This window comes from Garra rufa, chromosome 16, assembly GCF_049309525.1.
Source record: "Garra rufa chromosome 16, GarRuf1.0, whole genome shotgun sequence".
In the NCBI taxonomy this organism is placed as follows: Eukaryota; Metazoa; Chordata; class Actinopteri; order Cypriniformes; family Cyprinidae; genus Garra; species Garra rufa.
In genome coordinates this window covers 11,859,951-11,885,675 of record NC_133376.1, presented here as the reverse complement: position 1 = coordinate 11,885,675, position 25,725 = coordinate 11,859,951, and the positions used below count along the sequence as shown (strand labels likewise).

The 25,725-nt window shown below is 40.6% G+C and overlaps 4 protein-coding genes across 39 annotated transcripts in view; all 4 read right to left on the bottom strand.

Annotated features, from left to right (window-relative positions):
* LOC141288866 (protocadherin gamma-A11-like) overlaps positions 1-25,725 on the bottom strand; it is a 143,947-nt gene that overhangs the window by 35,753 nt on the left and 82,469 nt on the right. For 2 of the 36 annotated variants that reach the window (XM_073821039.1, XM_073821040.1), the window contains exon 1: positions 20,181-22,724. The exons of 28 other annotated variants lie outside the window; for them this stretch is intronic. In XM_073821039.1, the coding sequence (XP_073677140.1) occupies positions 20,181-22,694 (2,514 nt within the window). In that variant the 5' untranslated portion in view covers positions 22,695-22,724. Of the gene's footprint in view, positions 1-231; positions 2,760-3,409; positions 5,950-6,415; positions 8,858-20,180; positions 22,725-25,725 lie in introns of those variants that run through there. 6 more of the 36 variants (XM_073821044.1, XM_073821058.1, XM_073821043.1 and 3 more) reach the window with 5 other exon arrangements.
* LOC141288970 (protocadherin beta-15-like) lies at positions 10,387-12,848 on the bottom strand. Its single transcript, XM_073821167.1, has 2 exons — positions 12,469-12,848; positions 10,387-11,181 (listed from the first exon to the last, which is right to left on the bottom strand). The coding sequence occupies exons 1-2, from the start codon at positions 12,844-12,846 to the stop codon at positions 10,387-10,389; spliced, it is 1,173 nt and encodes a 390-aa protein (XP_073677268.1). The 5' UTR covers positions 12,847-12,848.
* Positions 13,611-16,193, bottom strand: LOC141288968 (protocadherin beta-15-like). Its single transcript, XM_073821165.1, has one exon. It carries the CDS (start codon positions 16,068-16,070, stop codon positions 13,611-13,613), a length of 2,460 nt encoding a protein of 819 aa, XP_073677266.1. The 5' UTR covers positions 16,071-16,193.
* LOC141288965 (protocadherin beta-15-like) lies at positions 16,846-19,365 on the bottom strand. Its single transcript, XM_073821164.1, has 2 exons — positions 18,928-19,365; positions 16,846-17,640 (listed from the first exon to the last, which is right to left on the bottom strand). Exons 1-2 carry the CDS (start codon positions 19,300-19,302, stop codon positions 16,846-16,848), a joined length of 1,170 nt encoding a protein of 389 aa, XP_073677265.1. The 5' UTR covers positions 19,303-19,365.

Sequence of the window (25,725 nt, the reverse complement as noted above, 5' to 3'; positions counted from 1 at the left end):
AACTTAACGACTGTCTGAATTATTTTTCTATAAAACATCAAAATGTTATGATTTTGATATAGTGTGAAAACTGTGTAGTCACTGAAATGTTCTCGGTAAATTTGCACTACAGCTGCTATTTCATTCATTACAAAGCAAACAAATAAATACAATAATGAAAACTGATGAAGTCAGAAAAATAAATAAATGCACACCAGAAAGTCATATTTATGATCAATCACTGGAGCTCACCTGATCAAAAGAAGCCTCATTACTCAGTTTTGCTCTCTGCGCATGTGTGAGAGTCTGTGTTCCGCTGGTGTCCAGACTAATGATGCTCTCACTGTAAGGTCTGCCGTATTTCAGATCACTCTTTCTGGAGTCAGTGGTTCTGCAAACCTCATAATTGTACACGTGCTGTAAAGTTCCTGTGCCCCCTACGTCTGCGTAAAGAGGCGGATAATACGGAATAACTGGAAGATTTGCTCCAGATTTGTAAAACATCCGCTCGCGTCTCCATCTGTAGCATTTGACTGACAGTATGGCAATGATAGACACGATAAAGAGAAAGGAAACTACAGCCAAGGCCAAGACCAGATAGAAAGTCAGATTGTCGTTGTAGTCTTTGTCGTGCGTAAAGTCAGTGAACTCCGAGAGCACTTCAGGGAAGCTATCCGCCACCGCCACGTTAACATTGACTGTAGCTGATCGAGAGGGCTGTCCGTTGTCCTCCACTACAACAGTGAGTCTTTGTTTGACAGCATCTTTATCGGTCACTTGACGTACAGTTCTTATTTCTCCATTCTGTAAACCCACTTCAAACAACGCCCTGTCTGTGGTTTTCTGCAGTTTATATGAGAGCCAGGCATTCTGTCCAGAGTCCACATCAACAGCCACCACTTTAGTCACCAGATAACCAACATCTGCTGAACGAGGCACTATTTCAGCCACCACAGAAGCACCTGACTGGACCGGATACAGAACCTGAGGCGCGTTGTCATTTTGGTCCTGAATGATTATTTTCACGCTCACGTTGCTGCTGAGAGGAGGATTTCCTCCGTCCTGCGCTTTTACGCGAATGTTAAATTCTTTTGTTTGCTCATAATCAAACGAACGAATAGCAAGAATCTCTCCGCTCTCTGCATTCACTGAAATAAACGTCGAGGCAGAGACGCCATTCACAAGAATATCCTCTAGAAAATATGAAATACGCGCGTTATTTCCAGAGTCTTTGTCATGCGCTTTAACAGATAAAATAGAGACTCCTGGAGAATTATTTTCCATCACATATGCGGTGTATGACTGACGCTGAAACACAGGGGCGTTGTCATTGACATCAGAGATTTTCAGAGTCAGTGTTTTATTAGTAGAGAAAGACGGTGAGCCCTCATCAGTAGCTGTTATTGTGATATTATATTCTGACACCTTCTCCCGATCCAAAAGCTCATCAGTGACTAAACTGTAAAAATTTGGGCTTGATGACTTTATTTTAAAAGGTAAATTCTGAGGAATGTAACACTTAACTAGTCCGTTTTTACCCGAATCTAAATCTTTGACATTAAGCATTGCTATTACAGTCTCTGGTGCTGAATTCTCCGCCACTGGATTTGAAAATGAAATTATGCTTATTACAGGAGCATTGTCGTTTATATCAGTAATCTCAATATGCACTTTGCTGGTATCTCGTAATCCTCCTTTGTCGGTTGCTTCGACGTATAATTCATATTTTTTTGATTTCTCGAAATCTAATAGACCATTAACTGTAATATCTCCAGAATTGGAATCGATGTTGAAAAGGCCAGAAAAGCTTTCACTGCTCTGAGAAAAAGAATACGTAACTTCTCCGTTAGACCCTATGTCTTCATCTGTTGCACTCACCCGTAACACGGTAGATCCTTTAGAAAAATTCTCTGGAATAGATGCTTTATAGACTGACTGACTGAAAACAGGAGCGTTGTCATTTGCATCTAAAACAACAACGTTGATCTTGACAGTGCCCGTTTTCTGAGGGTTTCCGCCATCGTAGGCAGTTAAAATCAGTTTATGCTCCCCCATAGCCTCTCTGTCAAGGCTTTTTTGCAAAATTATCTCTACATATTTTGTATCGTCTAGATGAGCAGGTATTTTAACTGTGAAATGATCGGATGGAGTTAATTTATAGGTCTGGAGAGAATTTAGACCTACATCAGGATCATTAGCGCTATCGATTGAATATCTAGCTCCAGATAAAGCAGATTCACTCATTTGAACGGTAATCTCCTTTTTCTTGAAAACTGGAGCATGATCATTGATATCTAATATTTCCACATCGATTCTATGCAGCTCCATTGGGTTTTCTAGAATTATTTGAAAATGTAAGGAGCACGGAGACACTTGGGCGCACAGCTCCTCTCTATCTATCCTCTCTTTCACTACCAGAGTCCCTTTATCCACATTCAGACCGATGTACTCACGACTGTCCTCCGTAAAGATCCGCGCTCGACCAGATTTCAGTCTCTTTACATCCAAACCGAAATCCTGGACGATATTTCCCACCAGCGAATCCTTTGTCATCTCCTCTGGAATAGAATAACGGACCTGTCCGCGCGCAACGGCCATAACAAAGACGCACAGCACAAGAGGCTGCATTAGCCATGATGAAAACCGCGTCGAAGATGCGCCTCTTTGTGCGTAAAAACAAAGAATCGACATAATTAAAGTCTTCTATTGGACTACAGAACAAATAATTAAGAACAAACGATTCAGAAAGGTTGAAAAATATCCAAGTTCATCCGAAAATACAAGGCAGCGAATGTCACGATGCTTTAGTGTAAAGAGGAGACCGTCTGAATGAAAGAGATTCTGCAGAATGTGATGTCAGAAAGTGAAGGAGGATCTAAAAATTTGTGTTTAAAGCCAGAACATACTGACCAACAGCGGCACTTAGTGCATCAGAGAAATATTACACTAAGAAAAAAAAAAGCTACTAAAGAGCAATATGACATGAATTGGGACCATATTAGCATATATTTTGCATTAAGGCAGAATTTTGATGAAATATTAAGAATACAATCATGTTTTGAAAGAAACACTTAATATATGATGATAGGAATAGTATAGTCAATAGAAAAGCAGAAACTATAACATAGTCCTTAAGTAATACAAGTACAATTCATTGCGACTCACTGATGCGCACACATAAGCACAATAAAAAAAAAACTACTTAGCGACTGTCTGAATTATTTTTCTATAAAACATCAAAATGTTATGATTTTGATATAGTGTGAAAACGGTTTAGTCACTGAAATGTTCTCGGTAAATTTCCACTACAGCTGCTATTTCGTTCATTACAAAGCAAACAAATAAATACAATGATTAAAAATGATGAAGTCAGAAAAATAAATAAATGCACACCAGAAAGTCACATTTATGATCAATCACTGGAGCTCACCTGATCAAAAGAAGCATCATTATTCAGTTTTGCTCTCTGCGCATGTGTGAGAGTCTGTGTTCCGCTGGTGTCCAGACTAATGATGCTCTCACTGTAAGGTCTGCCGTATTTCAGATCACTCTTTCTGGAGTCAGTGGTTCTGCAGACCTCATAATTGTACACGTGCTGTAAAGTTCCATTGGCCCCTACGTCTGCGTAAAGAGGCGGATAATACGGAATAACTGGAAGATTCGCTCCAGATTTGTAAAACATCCGCTCGCGTCTCCATCTGTAGCATTTGACTGACAGTATGGCAATTATAGAAACGATAAAGAGAAACGAAACTACAGCCAAAGCCAAGACCAGATAGAAGGTCAGTTTGTCGTTGTAGTCTTTGTCCTGCGTAAAGTCAGTGAACTCCGAGAGCACTTCAGGGAAGCTGTCCGCCACCGCCACGTTAACATTGACTGTAGCTGATCGAGAGGGCTGTCCGTTGTCCTCCACTACAACAGTGAGTCTTTGTTTGACAGCCTCTTTATCTGTCACTTGGCGTAAAGTTCTTATTTCTCCATTCTGTAAACCCACTTCAAACAGCGCTCTGTCTGTGGCTTTCTGCAGTTTATATGAGAGCCAGGCATTCTGTCCAGAGTCCACATCAATAGCCACCACTTTAGTCACCAGATAACCCACATCTGCCGAACGAGGCACTATTTCAGCCACCACAGAAGCACCTGACTGGACCGGATACAGAACTTGAGGCGCGTTGTCATTCTGGTCCTGAATGATTATTTTCACACTCACGTTGCTGCTGAGAGGTGGATTTCCTCCGTCCTGCGCTTTTACGCGAATGTTAAATTCTTTTGTCTGCTCATAATCAAACGAACGAACAGCAAGAATCTCTCCGCTCTCTGCATTCACTGAAATAAACGTCGAGGCAGAGACGCCATTCACAAGAATATCCTCTAGAAAATATGAAATACGCGCGTTATTGCCAGAGTCTTTGTCATGCGCTTTAACAAATAAAACAGAGACTCCTGGAGAATTATTTTCCATCACATATGCGGTGTATGACTGACGCTGAAACACAGGGGCGTTGTCGTTTACATCGGATATTTTCAGAGTCAGTGTTATATTAGTGGATAAAGACGGTGAACCCTCATCAATAGCTGTTATTGTGATATTATATTCAGACATTTTTTCACGGTCTAAAAGCTGATCAGTGATCAAATTGTAGAAATTTGAGGAAGATTGTGTTATTCGGAATGGTAAACTCGGATTAATTAAACATCTCACCTGTCCATTTTTCCCCGAATCTAAATCTTTGACATTAAGCATTGCTATTACAGTCTCAGGAGCTGAATTTTCTGGCAAAGGGTTTGAGAAAGATATTACATTAATTACAGGGGCATTGTCATTAACATCTGTAATTTCTACCATCAGTTTAGCAGTATCTGTTAAACCACCATTGTCTGTCGCCACCACATTTAATTCGTATTTCTTGGATTTCTCAAAGTCTAGAGGGCCAATAACTGTAATATCACCATTATTGGGCTCAATACTGAAAATACTCAATATGCTTTTACTGATTTGCGAGAATGAATATGACACTTGTTTATTTGTTCCTTGATCTGCGTCAGTTGCACTAATCTTTAAAACCAATGAACCCACTGGAGCATTTTCAGCGACAAGTGCTGTATATACAGATTGACTAAAAACAGGCGCATTGTCATTTGCATCTAAGACAAAAACGTTTATTTTTACAGTACCCGTTTTTTGAGGAGTTCCACCATCAAACGCGGTTAAAATCAGATTATACTCCTCCTGTTTTTCTCTGTCTAATGGTGTCTGCAAGACCATTTCCACATATTTAGTACCGTCAGTGTGAGACAAAGTTTTTAAAACAAAATGGTCGTTTGTATTCAGTTTATATGTCTGTAGTGAATTTAGACCTACATCAGGATCATTAGCGCTATCAATAGAGTATCGAGCCCCAGATAAAGCTGATTCGCTTATTTGAAAAGTAATCTCTTTGTTCATGAAGGAAGGAGCATGATCATTTATATCTAATATTTCTACATCGATTCTATGCAGCTCCATGGGGTTTTCTAGAATGATCTGAAAATGTAAGGAGCAGGGAGACACTTGGGCGCACAGCTCCTCTCTATCTATCCTCTCTTTCACTACCAGAGTGCCTTTATCCACATTCAGACCGATGTACTCACGACTGTCCTCCGTAAAGATCCGCGCTCGACCAGATTTCAGCCTTTTTACATCCAAACCGAGATCCTGGACGATATTTCCCACTAGAGAGCCCTTCATCATCTCCTCTGGAATAGAATAACGGACCTGCCCGCGCGCAACGGCCATGACAAAGAGGAACAGCAGGAGAGGCTGCATTAGCCATGATGAAATCCGCATCGAAGACGCGCTTCTTTGGGCGTAAAAACAACAAAGAACCGACATAATTCAAGTCCTCTACTCCAATACGGATGTAAATACAAAGAAAAAATATATTCAGAGCGATTGAAAAATATCCAAGTTCATCCGAAAATACGAGGCAGCGAATGTCTCGATGCTTTATTTTAAAGAGGAGACCGTCTGAATGAAATAGATTCTGCAGAATGTGATGTCAGAAAGTGAAGGAGGATCTAAAAATGAATGTTTAAAGCCCAAACATACTAACCAACAGCGGCACTTAGTGCATCAAAGAGATATTACACACCAAAAATGGTGTCAAAGACCAATACCTAAAATGACATTAATTGCGACCAAAAGAGTATATACTTTGCATTAACGCAATTTGTTAAAATATTAATAAAATTATGTTCTAAACCGAACCTCTTAAAAATAGAAGATAAGGAAAACAGTCAAACGCAAACCATAAAATACAAGTACAAAGTACGATTAATAAATAAATAAAACAAAAAATACAGTGCACAATAAAACTGATAAAGCCAGAAAGAGAATAAAATAAATAAATAAATGGACATGAGAAAGTCATATTCATAAGCATTCACACCAGCTCACCTGATCAAAAGAATCCTCATTAATTCGTTTTGCTCTCTGCGCATGCGTGAGTGTTTGTGTTCCGCTGGTGTCCAGACTAATGATGCTCTCACTGCAAGGTCTGCCGTATTTGAGATCACTCTTTCTGGAGTCAGTGGTTCTGCAAACCTCATAATTGTACACGTGCTGTAAAGTTCCTGTGCCCCCTACGTCTGCGTAAAGAGGCGGATAATACGGAATAACTGGAAGATTTGCTCCAGATTTGTAAAACACCCGCTCGCGTCTCCATCTGTAGCATTTGACTGACAGTATGGCAATGATAGACACGATAAAGAGAAACGAAACTACAGCCAAAGCCAAGACCAGATAAAAAGTCAGATTGTCGTTGTAGTCCTTGTCGTGCGTAAAGTCAGTGAACTCCGAGAGCACTTCAGGAAAGCTGTCCGCCACCGCCACGTTAACATTGACTGTAGCTGATCGAGAGGGCTGTCCGTTGTCCTCCACTACAACAGTTAGTCTTTGTTTGACAGCATCTTTATCTGTCACTTGACGTACAGTTCTTATTTCTCCATTCTGTAAGCCCACTTCAAACAGCGCTCTGTCTGTGGCTTTCTGTAGTTTATATGAGAGCCAGGCATTCTGTCCAGAGTCCACATCAACAGCCACCACTTTAGTCACCAGATAACCCACATCAGCCGAGCGAGGCACTATTTCAGCCACCACAGAAGCACCTGACTGGACCGGATACAGAACCTGAGGCGCGTTGTCATTCTGGTCCTGAATGATTATTTTCACACTCACGTTGCTGCTGAGAGGAGGATTTCCTCCGTCCTGCGCTTTTACGCGAATATTAAATTCTTTTGTCTGCTCATAATCAAACGAACGAACGGCAAGAATCTCTCCGCTCTCGGCATTCACTGAAATAAACGTCGAGGCAGAGACGCCATTCACAAGAAAATCCTCTAGAAAATATGAAATACGCGCGTTATTGCACGAGTCTTTGTCATGCGCTTTAATAGATAAAACAGAGACTCCTGGAGAATTATTTTCCATCACATATGCGGTGTATGACTGACGCTGAAAATCAGGGGCGTTGTCATTGACATCAGAGATTTTTAGAGTCAGTGTTTTATTAGTAGAGAAAGACGGCGAGCCCTCATCAATAGCTGTTATTGTAATATTATATTCTGATATTTTTTCACGATCTAATAACTGATCGGTTGTCACACTATAGAAGTTTGAGACGGATGACTGTATTTTGAAAGGCAAATTTGGAGCAATAGAACATTTAACCTGCCCGTTTCTCCCTGAATCCAAATCTTTGACATTCAGCATCGCTATCACAGTCTCTGGCACTGCGTCCTCGGGTATTGGGTTAGAGAATGAAATTACGCTTATGATGGGTGCATTGTCATTAACGTCAATTAATTCGATAATAACTTTACTGGAATCTGTTAAGCCACCTTTATCAGTTGCTTCAACATGCAATTGAAAATGTTTTGACTTCTCGAAATCCAGGTCACCGTTAACAGTAATGTCACCACTTTCTGAATCTATATTGAATAGCTCTAAAGCCTTTCCCGATGTTTGTGAAAAGGAATATGTCAGTTTAGCGTTCGTTCCTTTGTCTTTATCAGTTGCAGTCACGCTCACGACATCAGTGCCCTTTGGTGAATTCTCCAGTAAGGAAATTCTATACACGGGGAGACTAAACACAGGAGCATTGTCATTCGCGTCGATTACAAGAACACTTATTTTAATAGTGCCTGATTTCTGAGGACTGCCGCCATCAAATGCCGTCAATATTAATTTATGCTCCTCTTGGATTTCTCTATCTAGTGGTGTTTGTAGAATCATTTCAACATATTTCAAACCATAATTTCCCGTCTGTTCTTTCAGAGAAAAATAATCAGTTGGATTTAGCTTGTATCTTTGTAAGGTATTTAAATCTACATCAGAATCTTGCGCATTATCTAAGGAAAATTTTGCCCCAGGTGTAGCAGATTCACTAATTTGAAACTGTATTTCTCGGCGTGTAAAAACAGGAGCATTGTCATTGATATCAATTATTTCTACATCAATTCTATGGAGCTCCATGGGGTTTTCTAGAATGATCTGAAAATGTAATGAGCAGGGAGACACTTGGGCGCACAGCTCCTCTCTATCTATCCTCTCTTTCACAACCAGAGTCCCTTTATCCACATTCAGACCGATGTACTCACGACTGTCCTCCGTAAAGATCCGCGCTCGGCCAGATTTCAGCCTCTTTACATCCAAACCGAGATCCTGAACGATATTTCCCACAAGCGAGCCCTTTGTCATCTCCTCCGGAATAGAATAACGGACCTGCCCGCGCGCAACGGCCATGACAAAGAGGAACAGCAGTCCAGGCTGAATTAGCCATGATGAAATCCGCGTCGAAGATGCGCCTCTTTGTGCGTAAAAACAAGGAACAACCAACATAATCCAAATCTTCTTTTCCAGTACAGAAAATTGATATAGAAGAAATGATTCAGAAAGCTCGAAAAATATCACAGTTCATTCGAAAATACAAGAGAGCGAATGTCTCGATGCTTTAGTGTAAAGAGGAGACCGTCTGAATGAAAGAGATTCTGCAGAATGTGATGTCAGAAAGTAGAGGAGGAGACAAAAACGAATGTTTAAAGCCCTGACATACTGACCAACAGCGGCACTTAGAGCATCAGAGAAATATTACACTGTGGGAAAAAAACACTACTAAAGAGCAATACAGAAAATGACATGAATTGCGACCATATTACTTTGCGTTAAGGCAGAATTTTGCTGAAATATTAAAACACACACACACACACACACACACACACACACACACACACACACACACACACACACACGTGTTGGGTTTACATGTTTTATGGGGACATTCCATAGGCGTAATGGTTTTTATACTGTACAAACCGTACTTTCTATCGCCCTACACCTACCCTACACCTAAACCTAGCCCTCACAGGAGATTGTGCATACTTTTACTTCCTCAAAAAACTCATTGTGCATGATTTATAAGCCTGTTTCCTCATGGGGACCTGAGAAATGTCCCCACAAGGTCAAAATCTACTGGTATTCCTATCAATGTCCCCACAACGTGATGAATACCAGGTACACACACACACACACACACACACACACACACACACACACACACACACACACACACATGTTGGGTTTACATGTTTTATGGGGACATTCCATAGGCGTAATGGTTTTTATACTGTACAAACCTTACTTTCTATGGCCCTACACCTACCCTACACCTAAACCTAGCCCTCACAGGAGATTGTGCACACTTTTACTTCATCAAAAAAACTCATTGTGCATGATTTATAAGCCTGTTTCCTCATGGGGACCTGAGAAATGTCCCCACAAGGTCAAAATCTACTGGTATTCCTATCCTTGTGGGGACATTTGGTCCCCACAACGTGATGAATACCAGGTACACACACACACACACACACACACACACACACACACACACACACACACACACACACACACACACACACACACACACACACACACAACAACAACAACAACAGCATGTTTTAAAGAAACACTTCAGATATGATGAAATGAAAATAGTTTAAAAAAAGCAAAGCAGAAACTATAATATAGTCCTAAAGTAATAAAGGTACGATTAATTGCGGCTCACTGATGCGCATACCCAAGCACAACAACAACAAAAACAAAAACAACTCTTACTTCACTGAGTGCAACTGGAAAAATTCTTAAAAATCGACTGTCTGTACAAATTTTATATAAAACATCAAAATGTTATGGTTTTGATATAAAGTGTGAAAAATGTTTAGTCACTGAAATGTTATCGGTAAATTTCAACTACAGCTGCTATTTCATCAACTGCAAATTAAAGAAATAAATACAGTGCACAACAATAAAACTGATGAAGTCAGAAAGATAAAAATAATAAATAAATGCACACCAGAAGGTCATAATTATGATCAATTACTGGAGCTCACCTGATCAAAAGAATCCTCGTTAATTAGTTTTGCTCTCTGCGCATGCGTGAGTGTCTGTGTTCCGCTGGTGTCCAGACTAATGATGCTCTCACTGCAAGGTCTGCCGTATTTCAGATCACTCTTTCTGGAGTCAGTGGTTCTGCAAACCTCATAATTGTACACGTGCTGTAAAGTTCCAGTGCCCCCTACGTCTGCGTAAAGAGGCGGATAATACGGAATAACTGGAAGATTCGCTCCAGATTTGTAAAACATCCGCTCGCGTCTCCATCTGTAGCATTTGACTGACAGTATGGCAATGATAGACACGATAAAGAGAAACGAAACCACAGCCAAAGCCAAGACCAGATAGAAAGTCATGTTGTCGTTGTAGTCCTTGTCGTGCGTAAAGTCAGTGAACTCCGAGAGCACTTCAGGGAAGCTGTCTGCCACCGCCACGTTAACATTGACTGTAGCTGATCGAGAGGGCTGTCCGTTGTCCTCCACTACAACAGTGAGTCTTTGTTTGACAGCATCTTTATCTGTCACTTGGCGTACAGTTCTTATTTCTCCATTCTGTAAACCCACTTCAAACAGCGCCCTGTCTGTGGCTTTCTGCAGTTTATATGAGAGCCAGGCATTCTGTCCAGAGTCCACATCAACAGCCACCACTTTAGTCACCAGATAACCCACATCTGCTGAACGAGGCACTATTTCAGCCACCACAGAAGCACCTGACTGGACCGGATACAGAACCTGAGGCGCGTTGTCATTCTGGTCCTGAATGATTATTTTCACGCTCACGTTGCTGCTGAGAGGAGGATTTCCTCCGTCCTGCGCTTTTACACGAATGTTAAATTCTTTTGTTTGCTCATAATCAAACGAACGAACAGCAAGAATCTCTCCGCTCTCTGCATTCACTGAAATAAACGTCGAGGCAGAGACGCCATTCACAAGAATATCCTCTAGAAAATATGAAATACGCGCATTATTGCCAGAGTCTTTGTCATGCGCTTTAATAGATAAAACAGAGACTCCTGGAGAATTATTTTCCATCACATATGCGGTGTATGACTGACGCTGAAAATTAGGGGCGTTGTCATTGACATCAGAGATTTTTAGAGTCAGTGTTTTATTAGTAGAGAAAGACGGTGAACCTTCATCAATAGCTGTTATTGTAATATTATATTCTGATATTTTTTCACGATCTAATAACTGATCGGTTGTCACACTATAGAAATTTGATGCAGATGACTGTATTTTGAAAGGCAAATTTGGAGCAATAGAACATTTAACCTGCCCGTTTCTCCCTGAATCTAAATCTTTGACATTCAGCATCGCTATCACAGTCTCTGGCGCTGCGTCCTCGGGTATTGGGTTAGAAAATGAAATTACGCTTATCATAGGTGCATTGTCATTAATATCAATTAATTCAATAATAACTTTACTGGAATCGGTCAAGCCACCTCTGTCAGTTGCTTCAACGTTTAACTGAAAATGTTTTGACTTCTCGAAATCCAGGTCACCATTAACAATAATGTCACCACTTTCTGAATCCATATGGAATAATTCTATCGCCTTTCCTGACGTTTGTGAAAAGGAATATGTCAGTTCAGCATTCGTTCCTTTGTCTTTATCAGTTGCAGTCACGCTCACGACATCAGTGCCCTTTGGTGAATTCTCCAATAGGGAAACTCTATACACGGGGAGACTAAACGCAGGAGCATTGTCATTTGCGTCGATTACAAGAACACTTATTTTAATAGTCCCTGATTTCTGAGGACTTCCTCCATCAAACGCCGTCAGTAATAATTTATGCTCATCTTCAGTTTCTCTATCTAGTGTTTTTTGCAGAATCATTTCAACATATTTCAAACCATCGTTTCCCATTTGTTCTTTCAGAGAAAAATAATCAGCCGGACTGAGTGTATATTTCTGAAGAGTATTTAAACCTACATCAGAATCTTGCGCCTTATCTAAAGAAAATTTGGCTCCAGGAACAGCCAGCTCACTAATTTGAAAGCTTATTTCCTTTCTAGCAAAAACAGGAGCATGATCATTGATATCTAATATCTCCACATCAATTCTATGTAACTCCATGGGGTTTTCTAAAATTATCTGAAAATGTAAGGAGCAGGGAGACACTTGGGCGCACAGCTCCTCTCTATCTATCCTCTCTTTCACTACCAGAGTCCCTTTATCCGCATTCAGACCGATGTACTCACGACTGTCCTCCGTAAAGATCCGCGCTCGACCAGATTTCAACCTCTTTACATCCAAACCAAGATCCTGGACAATATTTCCCACCAGCGAACCCTTTGTCATCTCCTCTGGAATAGAATAACGGACCTGCCCGCGCGCAACGGCCATGACAAAGAAGAACAGCACGAGAGGCTGCATTAGCCATGATGAAATCCGCGTCGAAGATGCGCCTCTTTGGGCGTAAAAACAAGAAACAACCGACATAATCCAAATCTTCAATTCCACTACAGAAAAAGGATTAAGAACAAATGATTCAGAAAGCTGGAAAAATATCAAAGTACATCCGAAACAGCGAATGTCTCGATGCTTTAGTGTGAAAAGGAAACCGTCTGAATGAAAGAGATTCTGCAGAATGTGATGTCAGAACGTAGAGGAGGAGACAAAAACGAATGTTTAAAGCCCGGACATACTGACCAACAGCGGCACTTAGAGCATCAGAGAAATATTACACTGTGGAAAAAAAAAAAAAAAACACTACTAAAGAGCAGTACAGAAAATGACATGAATTGCGACCATATTAGTACTTTGCGTTAAGGCAGAATTTTGCTGAAATATTAGCAAAAAACAAACATGATTTTAAAGAAACACTTCAGATATAATGAAACAAAAAAAAAAAAAAAAATCTAAAGCAAAGCAGAAACTATAATATAGTCCTTAAATAATACAGGTACGATTAACTGGGGCTCACTCATGCGCATACATAAGCACAATTAAAAAAAATCTTACTTGACTGTGTGCAACTGGAAAAATGCTTAAAATCGACTGTATTAATTTTATAAAAAAAACATCAAAATGTTATGGTTTTGATATAAAGTGTGAACAATGTTTAGTCACTAAAAAGGTGCTATTTCATTAACTGCATTAACTAATCAAAGAAATAAATAAATACAGTGCACAACAATAAAACTGATGAAGTCAGAAAGATAAAAAAAACAACAAATTAATACACTAGAAAGTCATATTCATGATCAATCACTCGAGCTCACCTGATCAAAAGAATCCTCATTAATTAGTTTTGCTCTCTGCGCATGCATGAGAGTCTGTGTTCGGCTGGTGTCCAGACTAATGATGCTCTCACTGTAAGGTCTGCCGTATTTCAGATCACTCTTTCTGGAGTCAGTGGTTCTGCAAACCTCATAATTGTACACGTGCTGTAAAGTTCCTGTGCCCCCTAAGTCTGCGTAAAGAGGCGGATAATACGGAATAACTGGAAGATTCGCTCCAGTTTTGTAAAACATCCGCTCGCGTCTCCATCTGTAGCATTTGACTGACAGTATTGCAATTATAGACACGATAAAGAGAAAGGAAACTACAGCCAAAGCCAGGACAAGATAGAAAGTCAGGTTGTCGTTGTAGTCCTTGTCGTGCGCAAAGTCAGTGAACTCCGAGAGCACTTCAGGGAAGCTGTCAGCCACCGCCACGTTAACATTGACTGTAGCTGATCGAGAGGGCTGCCCGTTGTCCTCCACTACAACAGTGAGTCTTTGTTTGACAGCATCTTTATCTGTCACTTGACGTACAGTTCTTATTTCTCCATTCTGCAGGCCTACTTCAAACAGCGCTCTGTCTGTGGCTTTCTGCAGTTTATATGAGAGCCAGGCATTCTGTCCAGAGTCCACATCAACAGCCACCACTTTAGTCACCAGATAACCCACATCAGCCGAACGAGGCACTATTTCAGCCACCACAGAAGCGCCTGACTGGACCGGATACAGAACCTGAGGCGCGTTGTCATTCTGGTCCTGAATGATTATTTTCACACTCACGTTGCTGCTGAGAGGAGGATTTCCTCCGTCTTGCGCTTTTACACGAATGTTAAATTCTTTTGTCTGCTCATAATCAAAAGAACGAACAGCAAGGATTTCTCCGCTCTCTGCATTCACTGAAATAAACGCTGAGGCAGAGACGCCATTCACAAGAATATCCTCCAGAAAATATGAAATACGCGCGTTATTGCCAGAGTCTTTGTCATGCGCTTTTACAGATAAAACAGAGACTTCTGGAGAATTATTTTCCATCACATATGCGGTGTATGACTGACGCTGAAACACAGGGGCGTTGTCATTGACATCAGAGATTTTTAGAATCAGTGTTTTATTAGTAGAGAGAGAAGGCGAGCCCTCATCAATAGCTTTTATTGATATATTGTATTCAGACATTTTTTCACGGTCTAAAATTTGATCAGTGATCAAACTGTAGAAATTCTGCGCAGATGACTTTACTTTGAACGGCAAATCTGCAGCAAGAGAACATTTAACCTGCCCGTTTTCCCCCGAATCCAAATCTTTGACATTCAGCATCGCAATAACAGTTTCTAGCGCTGCGTCTTCAGGTATTGGGTTAGAAAATGAAATCACACTTATTACAGGGGGGTTGTCATTTACATCTATAATGTCGATTATCACTTTACTGGAGTCCGTTAAACCACCTTTGTCCGTAGCATCTACGTTTAACTCAAACTGCTTCGCCCTCTCATAATCTAAATCCCATTTTACGGTAATTTCACCTGTATTTTTGTCAATATGGAATGAATCAAGTGCTCTTCCTGAACTGCGTGAAAAAGAATATGCAATCTCACCATTTGCGCCTTGGTCATTATCAGTGGCGCTTACCTTGATTACTACAGCACCATTCGGTGAATTCTCAAATAAAGAAACACGGTAAACCGACTGACTGAATACAGGGGCATTATCGTTTGCGTCTATGACCGTAACACTTATCCTTACGGTGCCAGTTCTCTGAGGACTGCCGCCATCGAAGGCTGCAAGGGTTAATTTGTGCTCCGGCTGAGTCTCTCTGTCTAAAGGCACTTGAAGAACCATTTCGACATATTTTGAGCCATCGTTTCGTGATAGGACCTTTAAATCAAAATTATCTGTTGGATTTAACATATATGACTTAAGCGCGTTAGTGCCAGTGTCAGGATCCTGGGCGCTGTCCAATGAAAATCGAGCCCCGGGAAGTGCAGATTCACTTATTTGAAAATCAATTTCCTTTCTAGCAAAAACAGGAGCATGATCATTAATATCTAATATTTCTACATCGATTCTATGCAGCTCCATGGGTTTTTCTAGAATAATCTGAAAATGTAAGGAGCAGGGAGACATTTGGGCGCACAGCTCCTCTCTATCTATCCTCTCTTTTACTACCAGAGTGCCTTTATCCACATTCAGACCGATGTACTCACGACTGTCCTCCGTAAAGATCCGCGCTCGACCAGATTTCAGCCTCTTAACATCCAAACCAAGATCCTGAACGATATTTCCCACCAGCGAGCCCTTTGTCATCTCCTCTGGAATCGTGTAACGAACCTGCCCGCGCGCAACGGCCATGACAAAGAGGAACAGCACGAGAGGCTGCATTAGCCATGATGAAATCCGGGTCGAAGATGCGCCTCTGTGGGCGTTAAAACAAGGAAAAACTGACATAATTCAAATCATCTATTCCACTACAGAAGAAAAGACTAAGGACAGATGATTTAGAAAGTTTTAAAGATATCAAAGTTTATGCGAAAATACAAGGCAACGAATGGCTCGATGCATTAGTGTAAAGAGAAGACCGTCTGAATGAAAGAGATTCTGCAGAATGTGATGTCAGAAAATTTGAGGAGGATCTAAAAATGAGTTTAAAGCCCGAACATACTGACCAACAGCGGCACTTAGTGCATCAGAGAAATACTACACTGAAAAAAAAAATAAAATAAATAAAGAGCGACAAAGAAAAATACATTAATTTCGACCAAAGTTGTACATACTTTGCATTTAGGGAGAATTTTGCTGACATATTAATAATATGATTTTTTGAAACGAACAACTAGAATATGATGAAAGGAAAACAGTCAAAAGCAAAGCAAAAAATATAATACAGCCCAAAAGTAACACAGGCAAGATTAATTGTTACTCACATACGCGCACACATAAGCACACTAAAAACTTTAACTTGACTGAGTGCAACTGGACGAATATAATAATAAAATAGTCCGTGTCTGTATATAATTTTCGATAAAACATTGAGGGTTATAATTTTGGTATGAAGCATGAAAAATATGTAGTCCCCAAAATGTTATTTGTAAAGTAAATTTCAACTACACCTGCTATTTTTTTATACATTTCAAAAATTAAATAAGTACAGTACACAACCATAAAACTAAAGAAGCCAGTAAAAAAATTATAATAAATGGACACTAGAAAGTCATAATCAGGATCATTCACTGGAGCTCACCTGATCAAAAGAATCGTCATTATTCAGTTTTGCTCTCTGCGCATGCGTGAGTGTCTGTGTTCGGCTGGTGTCCAGACTAATGATGCTCTCACTGCAAGGTCTGCCGTATTTCAGATCACTCTTTCTGGAGTCAGTGGTTCTGCAAACCTCATAATTGTACACGTGCTGTAAAGTTCCTGTGCCCCCTACATCTGCGTAAAGAGGCGGATAATACGGAATAACTGGTAGATTCGCTCCAGATTTGTAAAACATCCGCTCGCGTCTCCATCTGTAGCATTTGACTGTCAGTATGGCAATGATAGACACGATAAAGAGAAACGAAACTACAGCCAATGCCAAGACTAGATAGAAAGTCAGGTTGTCGTTGTAGTCCTTGTCGTGCGTAAAGTCAGTGAACTCCGAGAGCACTTCAGGGAAGCTGTCCGCCACCACCACGTTAACATTGACAGTAGCTGATCGAGAGGGCTGCCCGTTGTCCTCCACTACAACAGTGAGTCTTTGTTTGACAGCATCTTTATCTGTCACTTGACGTACAGTTCTTATTTCTCCATTCTGTAAGCCCACTTCAAACAGCGCCCTGTCTGTGGCTTTCTGCAGTTTATATGAGAGCCAGGCATTCTGTCCAGAGTCCACATCAACAGCCACCACTTTAGTCACCAGATAACCCACATCTGCCGAACGAGGCACTATTTCAGCCACCACAGAAGCGCCTGACTGGACCGGATACAGAACTTGAGGCGCGTTGTCATTCTGGTCCTGAATGATTATTTTCACACTCACGTTGCTGCTGAGAGGAGGATTTCCTCCATCCTGCGCTTTTACACGAATGTTAAATTCTTTTGTCCGCTCATAATCAAACGAACGAACAGCAAGAATCTCTCCGCTCTCTGCATTCACTGAAATAAACGTCGAGGCAGAGACGCCATTCACAAAAATATCCTCTAGAAAATATGAAATACGCGCGCTATTGCCGGAGTCTTTGTCATGCGCTTTAACAGATAAAACAGAGACTCCAGGCGAATTGTTTTCCATCACATATGCGGTGTATGACTGACGCTGAAATACAGGGGTGTTGTCATTGACATCAGAGATTTTCAGAGTCAAAGTTTTATTAGTAGAGAAAGATGGCGAGCCTTCATCAATAGCTGTTATTGTGATATTATATTCAGACATTTTTTCACGGTCTAAAAGCTGATCAGTAATCAGACTGTAGAAATTTGAGGACGATTGTCTGATTCGGAATGGTAAACTCGGATTAATTAAACATCTCACCTGTCCATTTTTCCCCGAATCTAAATCTTTGACATTAAGCATCGCTATTACAGTCTCAGAAGCTGAATTTTCTGGCAAAGGGTTTGAGAAAGATATTACATTAATTACAGGGGCATTATCATTAACATCTGTAATTTCTACCATCACTTTAGCAGTATCTGTTAAACCACCATTGTCTGTCGCCACCACATTCAGTTCGTATTTCTTTGATTTTTCAAAGTCTAGAGGGCCAATAACGGTAATTTCACCATTTGTTAGATCAATATTAAATGTATCTAAGATACTGTCGCTGCTTTCCGAGAATGAATAGGACACTTGTTTATTTGTTCCTTGATCTGCGTCAGTTGCACTAATCTCTAAAACTAATGATCCCATCGACGCATTTTCAGCGACAAGTGCTGTATATACAGATTGACTAAAAACAGGCGCATTGTCATTTGCATCCAAGACAATAACATTAATTTTCAAGGTTCCCGTTTTCTGGGGGGTTCCACCGTCAAACGCGGTTAAAATCAGATTATATTCCTCCTGTTTTTCTCTGTCTAATGGAGACTGCAAGACCATTTCGACATATTTAGTACCATCAGAGTGAGACAACGTTTTGAGCACAAAATGGTCGTTTGGAATCAATTTATATGTCTGAAGTGAATTTAGACCTACATCTGGATCTTTCGCACTATCAATAGAGTATCTAGCCCCAGATAAAGCAGATTCACTAATTTGAAACGTAATCTCCTTTTTCTTGAAAACTGGAGCATGATCATTGATATCTAATATTTCTACATCAATTCTATGCAGCTCCATGGGGTTTTCTAGAATGATCTGAAAATGTAAGGAGCAGGGAGACACTTGGGCGCACAGCTCCTCTCTATCTATCCTCTCTTTCACTATCAGAGTCCCTTTATCCACATTGAGACCGATGTACTCACGACTGTCCTCCGTGAAGATACGCGCTCGACCAGATTTCAACCTCTTCACATCCAAACCGAGATCCTGAACGATATTTCCCACCAGCGAGCCCTTTGTCATCTCCTCTGGAATAGAATAACGGACCTGGCCGCGCGCAACGGCCATAACAAAGAGGAACAGCACGAGAGGCTGCATTAGCCATGATGAAATCCGCATCAAAGATGCGCCACTTTGAACGTTAAAACAAAGAACCGACATAATCCAAATCTTCAATTCCACTACAGAAGAAATGTCGAAGAACAAAAGGTACCCAAAGTTTAAAAAACATGAAGCTTCATCCGAAAACACAGGGAAGCGAATATTTAGACGCTTTACTGCAAAGAGGAGACCGTCTGAATGAAAGAGATTCTGCAGAATGTGACGTCAGAAAGTAGAGGAGGAACAAAAAACGAGCGTCTGTTACAGTGAAACACTGACCAACAGCGGCACTTAGAGCATCAGAGAAATATTGCATTAAAACTTTGTTAAAAAGGTAATACTTAAAATGAAGAAAAAGTAACGCAAATGTATATTCTGCTTTGTTAATTTAAGATAATTTTATATAAAAGTCGCAGTCCTATTAAAAGGTGCACATTGCACCTGAAAGAGGGCAACTGTTACTTAAATTGTCTAGTTACACTACATTCTTCAAAGGTGTTTGTAGAACATAAAGATCGGCGATAATTTAAATGATCTTTCACTGTTGTTGAAAATATTAACTATATCTGCCATATTTTGTATGCACAATTCTGTATAAATTTATAGGGCAGTTTGCAGCTCTGAATGATTTTAAGTGACAAAAATTACTACTGTTCATGCTAACAACAGTGCCATTTCACCTGTTCTTTCTTTCTTGCTTGCTTTTACACTTACAAAATGTTACATGTGACATTTTTACAGTGCTCAGCAACTGAGGAAGTCAAGAGTAGAAAAAAAATTAAATAAAAATAAAATAATGTAACGATTTATATATTTAACGATTTCATAGAACAGCAGAAACGTCATGACACGACCATGTCAACATTTCAAGCGAAAATAAAGATACCAAATATGATAAACACTAAACAATTTTAATTTGGCTATAAAATAATTCTCACCTGATCCTCACAGTCATCAAAGTTCAGTCTCTCCCTTTGCGCATGCGTGAGTGTCTGTGTTCCGCTGGTGTCCAGACTAATGATGCTCTCACTGCAAGGTCTGCCGTATTTCAGATCACTCTTTCTAGAGTCAGTGGTTCTGCAAACCTCATAATTGTACACGTGCTGTAAAGTTCCTGTGCCCCCTACGTCTGCATAAAGAGGCGGATAATACGGAATAACTGGAAGATTCGCTCCAGATTTGTAAAACATCCGCTCGCGTCTCCATCTGTAGCATTTGACTGACAGTATGGCAATGATAGACACGATAAAGAGAAACGAAACTACAGCCAAGGCCAAGACCAGATAGAAAGTCAGGTTGTCGTTGTAATCCTTGTCGTGCGTAAAGTCAGTGAACTCCGAGAGCACTTCAGGGAAGCTGTCCGCCACCGCCACGTTAACATTGACTGTAGCTGATCGAGAGGGCTGTCCGTTGTCCTCCACTACAACAGTGAGTCTTTGTTTGACAGCATCTTTATCTGTCACTTGACGTACAGTTCTTATTTCTCCATTCTGTAAGCCCACTTCAAACAGCGCCCTGTCTGTGGCTTTCTGCAGTTTATATGAGAGCCAGGCATTCTGTCCAGAGTCCACATCAACAGCCACCACTTTAGTCACCAGATAACCCACATCTGCTGAACGAGGCACTATTTCAGCCACCACAGAAGCACCTGACTGGAGTGGATACAAAACCTGAGGCGCGTTGTCATTCTGGTCCTGAATCATTATTTTCACGCTCACGTTGCTGCTGAGAGGAGGGGAGCCTCCATCCTGTGCTTTTACGCGGAAGTTGAAATTTTTGATCTGCTCGTAATCGAAAGATCGTACTGCATGTATGACTCCACTATCAGCACTAACTGACACTAAGGAGGAGACGGGCACTCCGTTAACCGACGAGTCCTCCAGAATATAAGACACACGGGCATTCTGGTTAAAATCTGCGTCTCTCGCTCTGACTTTGAATATGGAAAGTCCAGGTGTGTTGTTTTCTTGAACTGAAGCCTCATATGAGCTCTTGTCAAAGACAGGCGCGTTATCATTCACATCTGATATCTGTAAGGAGAGAGTGACGCTGCTGGAGAGGGAGGGCACGCCCTCATCAGCGCAAGTCACACTGATGTTATACCCAGACTCGCGCTCTCGGTCTAAATTACTGTCTGTCACAATGCTGTAAAATCCATTAGAAGTTGATTTGATTGTAAAGGGAATGTTTATATTTACACTACACTGAACCTGTCCGTTACTGTCAGAATCTGGATCGTTAACACTAATGATGGCAATCACAGTACTCTGTGGAGAGTCCTCAGGTATTGCATTAGATTTTGACATTACTGTAATGACGGGCGCGTTATCATTTACATCAATCACGTCGACAATTATTTTACTAGAATCAGACAGTCCACCATTATCTACTGCTTCTATATCAATTTGATAATGTTTAGATGTTTCAAAGTCAACTCTTCCGAATAAAGTCACCAATCCATTTTCATCAATATGAAAAATGTCAGACATACCATCACTGTTTGCAATTAAATAACTGACTTCTCCATTTGTCCCTTTATCAGAATCAGTAGCGCTAACAGTGATGAGCGGCGTGCCGCACTGTGAGTTTTCTGTAATTATCGCCCTATATATAGGCTTAGTAAAAACTGGAGCGTTATCGTTTACATCAAGCACAGTAATATGAATTTGAACTGTTCCTGATTTCGGTGGTTCTCCACCATCTATTGCGGTTAATATCAGAGAAATGTTTTCCTGTTTTTCTCGGTCTAAAGGCTTTTGTAGAATCATTTCAACCTTTTTACTCCCATCACTCTGACCATGAAGTTTTAAATTAAAATTATCAGTAGGTTGCAGAAAATAGCTTTGTAGGTCATTTGCGCCAATGTCTGCATCTATCGCTTTCTCCAGCATGAATTTTGAACCCACAACTGCTGATTCGCTTATCTCAAATCGTCTCTCATCTCTTTTAAAAACAGGAGAATTGTCATTTATGTCTGTGATTTCAACAGTTATCCTAAAGAGTTCCATAGGATTATCGAGAATAATCTGTAAATGTAGAGCGCAAGGCGTTGTCTGTCCGCAAAGGGCCTCTCGGTCTATTCTCTCTTTGATAAGGAGGACTCCCCTTTCTCTATTAAGCTCGATGTATCCAGCGCTGTCTCCTGTATAAATACGCGCTTTACCCGATTTCAGTCTCTTTAAATCTAAACCCAAATCCTGCGCTATGTGCCCGACTAAAGAGCCTTTCGCCATTTCCTCAGAAATAGAGTAACTGACCTGCCCCAGAGCCGAAATGAGAGAGAGAAACCAAATAAACAGCAGTACTTGCCGCGCCATTGTTCTGTCCGACATTTTGCTCAAGACCGTGTAAAAGAAGTCAAGGTGTATCCAATTCAAAGTCTCAATGTGTCCAGGCTCCAAATAAAATAAATCCAAGACTAATGGAGAATTTCTAATACAGCATTTAAACATGGATTCGTAGCTGACTATTCATTACAGCGTCGATGTTCTCTGTGTTATCCCCTGCATGTGCATTATGCAGACGCCTCAGTCTCCTCCTTCTTAAGTGCAGTTGGAGAGGGCGGTATTGCTAGAATTATGCACTCTCAGTCGCATCCCCCAAACAAACAGCGGCACTCTGAGACCATTCTGAGTTACTGCAAAATTATACATAAAATGCACAGACTCAAAAGATACATACGCAGCGAGAAATACAAAAAAAAAAAGGAAAAAAAAAAGAAATGAATTTTTATCTGGATAAAATAATAAAAATATCTAAATTAGCCAACATATTAAATTGTAACGAAATTTTTTCAACAATCAGTGTTGGTTTGAGAATGTGATTAAAAAGTTAAAATTAAAATTGACCAAAATTACCTATTGCCATACACAAACAATGCGAATTCAACAATACAATTTTTACACTACAGGACGTCAGCATATAATTAATAGGTAGTATTTGATATGCCACTGCACATGCTTGTAGAGAGGAAAGCTAGAACGAAGGCAACAGATATTGATTCAGCTCCATGGACAGCAAAACGAATGCAGCATATTCATTCAGAACGCTGATTGCTTATCCACTACTCGCTAAGAGCTGTTGAATAATATAATTATAAAAGCAAAAAACAACAAAACCATAAAATGTTATTATTATTATTATTTTTTTTATAAATATGGGTATGGATTTCCTGAAAAAGAAAAGTATCTACAGTAATACTAAACGGCTGTTCAGGCGATTTCTCTAAAAGAAAAAAGGGGAAAATAAAGAAAATAATAAGAAAAAAGTAACCACCACTATACAAAAACAGTAAATCTCACCTTATCAGAATCCTCAAAGTTCAGTGTCTCCCTTTGCGCATGCGTTAGTGTTTGCGTTCCGCTGGTGTCCAGACTAATGATGCTTTCACTGCAAGGTCTGCCGTATTTCAGATCACTCTTTCTGGAGTCAGTGGTTCTGCAAACCTCATAATTGTACACGTGCTGTAAAGTTCCTGTGCCCCCTACGTCCGCGTAAAGAGGCGGATAATAGGGAATAACAGGAAGATTAGCTCCAGATTTGTAAAACATCCGCTCGCGTCTCCATCTGTAGCATTTGACTGACAGTATGGCAATGATAGACACGATAAAGAGAAAGGAAACTACAGCCAAGGCCAAGACCAGATAGAAAGTCAGATTGTCGTTGTAGTCCTTGTCGTGCGTAAAGTCAGTGAACTCCGAGAGCACTTCAGGGAAGCTGTCGGCCACCGCCACGTTAACATTAACTGTAGCTGATCGAGAGGGCTGCCCGTTGTCCTCCACTACAACAGTGAGTCTTTGTTTGACAGCATCTTTATCTGTCACTTGGCGTACAGTTCTTATTTCTCCATTCTGTAAGCCCACCTCAAACAGCGCCCTGTCTGTGGCTTTCTGCAGTTTATATGAGAGCCAGGCATTCTGTCCAGAGTCCACATCAACAGCCACCACTTTAGTCACCAGATAACCCACATCAGCCGAACGAGGCACTATTTCAGCCACCACAGAAGCACCTGATTGGACCGGATACAGAACCTGAGGCGCGTTGTCATTCTGATCCTGAATCGTTATTTTCACACTCACGTTGCTGCTGAGAGGAGGAGAACCTCCATCCTGCGCTTTTACGCGAAACTGGAAATCTTTGATCTGCTCATAATCGAAGGATCGTACTGCATGTATGACTCCACTATCAGCACTAACTGACACTAAGGAGGAGACGGGCACTCCGTTAACCGACGAGTCCTCCAGTATGTAAGACACACGGGCATTCTGGTTAAAATCTGCGTCTCTGGCTCTGACTGTGAATATGGAATTACCCGGTGTGTTGTTTTCTTGAACAGAAGCCTCATATAAGCTCTTGTCAAAGACAGGCGCGTTATCATTCACATCTGATATCTGTAAGGAGAGAGTGACGCTGCTAGAGAGAGAGGGCACGCCCTCATCAGCGCACGTCACACTGATGTTATACCCAGACTCGCGCTCTCGGTCTAAATCACCATCTGTGACTAAACTGAAGAAATTCGTAGTGGTCGTCTTTAAGGCGAACGGATAATTCTCATTAATAAAGCATTGCACTTTGCCGTTTTCATTAGAATCTAAATCTTGCGTATTTATAACAGTAACAACAGTATCAGGTTTAGAATCTTCTGATAACATAGATGACTTTGACATTATATTGATGACTGGCTTATTATCATTGACATCTAAAACGTCGATTACTATCTTACTTAAATCTTTTAGACCTCCACTATCACTCGCTCTAACATTAATCTGATAATGCTTGCCTTTTTCGTAATCTATACTACCAATTATTTTCAGTTCACCATTTTGTCTATTTATTTCAAACATTTCAAGAACATCGTCGTGCGCATTAGTAATTGAATAAACTATTTCAGCATTCGAGCTCTGATCCGCATCAGAGGCTTCAACCCTAATAACAACGGCCCCTTTGGGCGAATTCTCAACGACGGTGGCTTTGTATACAGAATGAGTAAAAACTGGCGCATTGTCATTAACATCAAGTACTTTAATACGAATTTGTGATGTTCCAGAAAGCTGTGGATCACCTCCATCAACGGCTGTCAGAACTAATGCAATATCTTCCTGTTTCTCTCGATCAAGAGGATGTTTTAAGACCATTTCAACTATTTTCCTGCCATCTGTCTGACTTTGCAGTTTTAAAGTAAAATGTTCGTTTGATGAAAGTGTGTAGCTTTGAATGTCATTCGACCCAACATCATGATCCAGGGCTTGCTCAATATCAAATTTAGCCCCGTTTACAGCAGATTCGCTTATTTCAAAATAGATTTCCGTTTTTTAAAATAAGGGGCATTATCATTTACATCAGTTACCTCAACTGCAACGTGGTAAAATTCAATTGGATTTTCTAAAATTATCTGAAAATGTAGGGCACAAGGCGTTGTCTGTCCGCATAGCGCCTCTCGGTCTATTCTCTCTTTGATAAGGAGGACCCCTCTTTCTTTATTCA